General features: G+C 53.3%; 1 protein-coding gene across 1 annotated transcript; it reads left to right on the forward strand.

Annotated features, from left to right (window-relative positions):
- The first annotated feature begins 5,319 nt into the window (after positions 1-5,319).
- Positions 5,320-5,880, forward strand: LOC149357171 (uncharacterized). The gene has a single exon (XM_089577893.1). The coding sequence runs from the start codon at positions 5,332-5,334 to the stop codon at positions 5,878-5,880; it is 549 nt and encodes a 182-aa protein (XP_089434019.1). The 5' UTR covers positions 5,320-5,331.
- The last annotated feature ends 478 nt before the right edge of the window (positions 5,881-6,358 follow it).

Consider the following 6,358-nt stretch of genomic DNA (forward strand, 5'->3'; position numbering starts at 1 on the left):
GCGCGGGCGAAGCAGAGGAAGAAGCTGGTGGCTCGCGGTGCGCGTGCATTCCATCGGCGGCACGCACACGGCTCGGACGGCGGCTCGACCTCGCTCCTGGGACCCCACCGACAGAGGCAAGTGAACCCGACCTTCGGGGCGCGACTGGCACTTGGCCTCCGGCCGAGATGCGCGGACGCCTGCCGCTGCCCGCGCTGCTCGCGTCTCGCTCGGTGGTAGAACGCGGTAGGGCTGACAGTTCGGGGCGCGAGGCAGTCTGCGAGGCACCGGGCGCCTCGTTCGGGCTTCGAATTCCGCACCGCTGCAAATCGCGCTGACCGGTGTTCGCCAGGTATAGCGAGCCTTCCCTCAGACTCCGTACGCTGCGCAAGCGGCTCAGTTTAGCGCGTCCTCACTTTTGATCACTGCATGCAGAGGCCTAAGCCCTCTGCCAGCCCCACCCCCCCCCTCCCCCCACTTACCTTAAACGCCACTGGCCCCGGTCGCCGCGCTTGCCAACTGCTTAGGGACACGGCTTTCGAATATTTACCGCAGTTCTGCACAAAGCTTCCGCGCTCATACAGCCATTTCTTCGTGCAAGCAGCAAGATAACGTGGGGGGATGATTCGCAAGTGATTGGGGAAAGCTGCACAGCGCAGGTTGCCGACCACTCAGGGTTGCCTTACGTCGATGACAAAATTCGGGGGGCACTTTGTTGACCTAAAGAGCGGTGAGGCGAAAGCCTAAGGCGCAGTGTTGCTGCTTGTGTATTTGATGTGTGGTTAAGATGTTAAGCTTCGCCTCTAAGAGTGGAACACGACAGCGTCTTGCAACGCTGCCAGGGAGTCCACAGAACGCCATCGCCCGTTCGGCTCTACGCCTTGTTCGTCGGTAAATTCATTTTTGAGGAAAGGAAATGTATCTGTCTCGCATATCTCGGTGGACACCTGAACCTCGCTATGAGGGGCAGGGAGGAAGATGGGAGTGAACAGACACCATATTAGCTAGACGCGCCTTTGTTCATTCCAAACCATCGAGCTGGCATGGTGGAGTGGTTAGCGTGCTCGTCTCGCACTCCGGAGACCCTGGTTCGATTCCCCAACTCGACCAATTTCCTACTCGGTTTTATTTGTCTATTTCACTTGGAGCTCACTATACCGCCCTTTTAATTGGTTGCATGGTTACTAGCCAAAGTACAATTGGCCCCGTTTGAAATTCGCGCACTGTAACATCACGACCATTTCGACCAATAGAAAAGCGTGACATTTCTGTCGTCAACTCTTGCTTACAACGATGAGGCATTAAAGGCTTCCGCCTTAATAAGTACTTCCATCGACGTAGCATCGCTTCGCTATCGCGTCTCAACCGTTGTGCAATTCAGACTTAGTGCCTTCTCCCACCTGATCTTTTCGAGCATATTTACCAGCTTGTATTTTCGATCGGAGCAATGACCCTGCTAGTAATGCAACCCAGCATTGTCTCCGTGCGTGCGTGTCGTTATGTTAATTTCCTCATCAGCTTCCTAGCCTCAATAATAACCAATTTTTGTTAATTCAGTTCACTTTGGATCTCGTCACACTCCGGGCCTTTAAGAATTTCCATGGTGGCCCTCATTAGTGGCTAGGGGATGGTGGGAGCCGGCCGGCATAAAATATGCTGTACCACTTTCCTGTCTCCAATGTCGCAAGTGGAAATTTCATCCGCGTCGTCAAATGTTTGGCTACCCAGTTTCGAAGCCCTGCGTCTTCCGTGGAGGAGCCAGAAAGATTTTTCTCCCCTTCAACCACAAACACCTGAGTCAGCCGTATACTTACCCGTGAGGGGCAAACGAAACCGCTTTCAGCTTAGGCGTGAACGGAACCAGGCGGCAGTGCAAGCTGCCTGAGACGTCACTAAAGCGGCAGAGAGCGTCGCCACTTGCGTGCTACCCCGCCGCGGTGGCTCAGTGGTTACGGCGCTCGGCTGCTGGCCAGAAAGACGCGGGTTCGATCCCGGCCGCGGCGGCTGAATTTCGATGGAGGCCAAATTCTAGAGGCCCGTGTACTGTGCGATGTCAGTGCACGCTAAAGAACCACAGGTGGTCGAAATTTCCAGAGCCCTTCACTGCGGCGTCCCTCATAGCTGGAGTTGCTTTGGGACGCTAACCCTCAATAAACCAAATAAACCAAACTTGCGTGCTTCCATCGCCAAACCGCGTACTTTTATGCGTAGGAGGTTGAAAAATTCAGGGGGGCACTTTGTTGACCTAAAGTGCGGTGAGGCGAGAGCATCAAGCCCGGTGTTGCTGCTTGTGTCACTGATGTGTGGTTAAGATGTTAACTTTCGCCTCTAAGAGTAGAACATGACAGCGTCTTGCAACGCTGCCAGGGAGCCCAGAGAACGCCATCGCCAGTTCGGCTCTACGCCTTGCTCGTCGGTAAATTCGTTTTTGAGGAAAGGAAATGTATCTGTCTCGCATATCTCGGTGCACACCTGAACCTCGCCTTAAGGGAAGGGAGGACGATGGGAGTGAACGAAGACACCGTATTCACTAGACGTGCCTTTGTACATTCCTAACAATCGAGCTGGCATGGCGGAGTGTCTAGCGTGCTCGTCTCGCAATGCGGAGACCCTGGATCGATTCCGCAACTCGACCGATTTCCTACTCTGTTTTATTTATTTATTTGGTCTGACTAGAAAGGTTAATTAGGCTAATTAGTTAATTAAACGATTAACTAAACTCAGTCCCACTTACTTGGAGCATCACTATACGATTCCTTTCATTGGTTGCATGGTTACTAGCCAAAGTACAATTGGCCACGTTTGAAATTCGCGCACTGTGACGTTACGACCATTTTGACCAATTGAAAAGCGTGACAATTCTGTCGACAACTCCTGCTTACAACGATGAGCCTTGGTTTATTGGGGTTTAACGTCCCAAAGCAACTAAGGCTGTGAGAGACGCCGTAGTGAAGGGCACCGGAAATTTCGGCCACCTGGGGTTCTTTAACGTGCACTGACATCACACAGCACACGGGCCTCTAGAATTTCGCCTTCATCAAAATTTAGCCGCCGCAGCCGGGATCGAACCCGCGTCTTTCGGGACAGCAGCCGAGCGCCGTAAACACTGAGCCACCGCGGCGGGGCACAACGATGAGGCTTTAAAGGCATTAAAAGACGGCGCTGTGAGGTCACTCTTTTTACCGCACTATAAACTCATTCATAAAGCTACCGAGCCCATAATGTTGGTCTGGTTTGTTTAGTTGTAGCGCTAAAGAGCGCAAAAAAATGAGGTCAAAAGACGCAGGGAAGGCACCGTTATAGGTGACTGTTTTTCGCAATGACGTCAGCACTGGAGGTTTCTCTTGTCCTCGTTTCTTTTTTTTTTCGCACTCTTTGATTATTCTTAACGCGCTCTGCACATCCACAGAAAGGAACCGTACATTGCGCCAGGGAGCACTGCAGGGACAGAGCGGCTCATCGCAAACACTGGACGTCATGCAGGCACCGTAACGTCCAGGGTTTTAGAAAACCCGTCTTGAAACCACCTCGGGCGCGAGGCAGCGGCAGCATGAGGAGTTGCCGTGGCTTACACAGTGTAGAGGCCAATGGGAGAGGTCTATGTCGATGACTCAAAATATTCGCGGAAGCCCGATGAAGAATATCCACTATCAGAATGCACGACCAGCAGCAGGTGACCCGTTCGTTTCGGTCGCATTCTCTCAAATTTTGGATCGGTAAATGGAAACTCCGGCCTGGTCCTTGCGAGCACAGTTTGGTTCTCAAAAAAAAAATTGAAGTGCTTTCGCGGCGTCTCTCTCGCGATCTTTTTTCTTCTATAGTTGTGGTGTTGGTTACATTTACTGCATCGACGTTGGTGCAGACTAAATTAGGGGCGCTGCTGCCTTGTACGAGCAGAGGAGGGGGGGGGGGCAACTTTTATTGGCATTCACAGGGCACGCCTGCGGTGAGCTCGTTAACGGACACTGAGGACTACGCCATCCAATTATTTAAAAATCAATTTTCTTGCTCTTATCTGCGCACACGTTGACGTTTGTCCGGCAGCAAACGACTCATTTTTCGGCAAGAAATCTTTCCGCCAGAAGATGGGTTGCCAATCATTTTTCATATGAATGGCCGCGTAGCCCAGCCTCCGGAATCCGAGAGGAAAAACCAGCGTCGATGCACGCACTTTATTTGCAAAATCAGCCAATCATGTCGACACCTGCATTTTGATTTTCGTTTCTAGCTCATAAAAGTTCCGTTTTCGCTGCGCGAAAACGCGGTGCCCGATCGATACAGGCCAACTTAACTGTCCTGTCTGTGCCCGTTTAAGCTCAGAGCAAGTTCGTCCGTCTATGCAGGATGGGGGTAGTTCTGCGTCTTCCAGGCACATATAACGAAGCATCCTACCCACGTGGGTTTCAGGGTATGGCAAAATTATTCTGTAAGTGATGACACGCACACCCTACCAGCGCTTTAACAGTTTCACGCCAGCGTCGAACAAACGGCCATACTGCGCTAACTGACAAACCGGAGCGGCGAAACTGGCTGGAAACGGCGGGAACTCCGTGGGCATGTTTGTATTCTCGCCCATCTCGCCGCCTCGCTTCGATGCCCCGCCTTATACAGCAGTTAGTTCGATGCTCGCGTGGTATTCTTGAAGACTTTGCCGGGTGCACATGATTCACTCAGCCAAAGAACGAATAAGGCTGTCTGAAGAGAGCAATTGTATTCCCTGCGGGCAGAGCATGGACAGGGGAACAGGACACCTTCTGTCCCCACCGCTATAGTTCCGCATCGCATTTCTCCAAGATACGATTCACGTAGGTGGGAATTATGGGGAGACCTGAAACGCCGGAAAAGGTGCTCTGGCCTGAGAGGCTGCCATCAGAGGCGGATTCCAACGGCTAGCGGAGCGGATCAAGAGCGGAATTTTCGTTGGTAACGCCGCAGTGGGAGTAAGATGACTATACCTCCGCGCCTCTGTATGTTTACACGAGCCTGTGTATGGTGTGGCATGTCGACTTAACGTCCCAAAGCGACACGTGGCTAGGAAGGACGGAATTGAGCGCGCATGTCATGCTACCTACGGGCTCGTGTTTCATTTAAGTGCTGGTCGAAACTATTCTGGAGCCCTCCACTACGGCACCTGTTTCTTATCATTTCACTCCCATTTTCCTCCCTTCAATCAAGGCGTGGTCACTGCTCGATTTCCTCAACTCAAAAACCGGTAACCACGCCTGGCATCATCCCAGTGCTTCTTCTTAGTGTCCCTTAGAGCCTTGATTCGCGCTACGCGCCTGGGTGCTACACGCTATGGTGACCAGGGCGTGTCTCAATCGCAGGTGCCGCTCGCGCTCTGCTCCCGAGATGTCTCGCTGCAGCTCGACCACCACCGTGGAGTTCGTCGAGGGCACGCGGCCTCCATCCCCCTCGGTGTGCATCATGAGCGAGTCGCGGCCTCCATCGCCCTCGGTGTGCATCATGAGCGAGTCGCGGCCGCCCTCCCCCTCGGTGTGCATCATGAGCGAGTCGCGGCCACCCTCCCCATCGGTGTGCATCGTGAGTGAGTCACGACCTCCCTCGCCGCCTGCCGTGTGCGTCGTGAAGAGCGAGCAGCAGGAGCCGAGCTTCTGCGTGGTGAGCGGCAAGCGCACTTCGTCCCCCACCACCGTCTACGTGGTGGGCGGTGGCGGAGGGTGCCCCCGCCGGGTCCCCTCGCGCTCCCCCAACGTCTGCATCGTGACCGAGACGATGCCGCCGCCGCCACCGCCGTCCGACGTGTGCATAGTCACCGAGGGCCGCTCACCCAGCCTGTGCGTCGTCACTGGCGAGTCATCGCGGAGGTCTCCGACCACGGTGGAGGTCATGGGGAGCTCCAAGCGCTCCTCTTCAACGGTCGAGATCATCCAGCAGTAGCCGCCATAGCCGGAGCTCCAAATTTGCGCTCGGACGAACGTCTGCGATGCCATCCATCGGATAAATAGCGGGCCATGTGCTCCGCGAAAAAATTTCAATCCTCAACCACGCCAAATAAAGTATTTGCGGCGGCGTATCTAATGATTTAGTAGTAGAGTTATCAGTAGGGTTCGCAGATAAAAAAAAATTACGGATCATGATTACCTTCTTCCGCAAACTAGCAAACAGGAAGTGGACGTGGAAGAGCCCCAATGGTGAGACTAAAAATGAAATGGACTTCATACTGTGCGCTCATGCCCTGACATCGTAGAGGATGTGGAGGTCCTCGAAAAGGTCCGTTGTTGCGAGCACAGAACGGTAAGGTCTCGTATTAGATTTGAAGAGCGAACAGAGGAAACTAGAGAAGTGAAAGGCTATTAACGAGGTAACGTTAAGAGGGAAAGCAGAGGAATTCAGGATGTTGCTGCAGAACAGATTT

Source organism: Amblyomma mixtum, chromosome 3, assembly GCF_055824585.1.
Source record: "Amblyomma mixtum isolate Tamu chromosome 3, ASM5582458v1, whole genome shotgun sequence".
NCBI classification, from domain to species: domain Eukaryota; kingdom Metazoa; phylum Arthropoda; class Arachnida; order Ixodida; family Ixodidae; genus Amblyomma; species Amblyomma mixtum.

Excerpts from the sequence above, each read along its gene's own strand:
- LOC149357171 (XM_089577893.1), top strand. The coding sequence starts at position 5,332 with ATGTCTCGCTGCAGCTCGACCACCACCGTGGAGTTCGTCGAGGGCACG.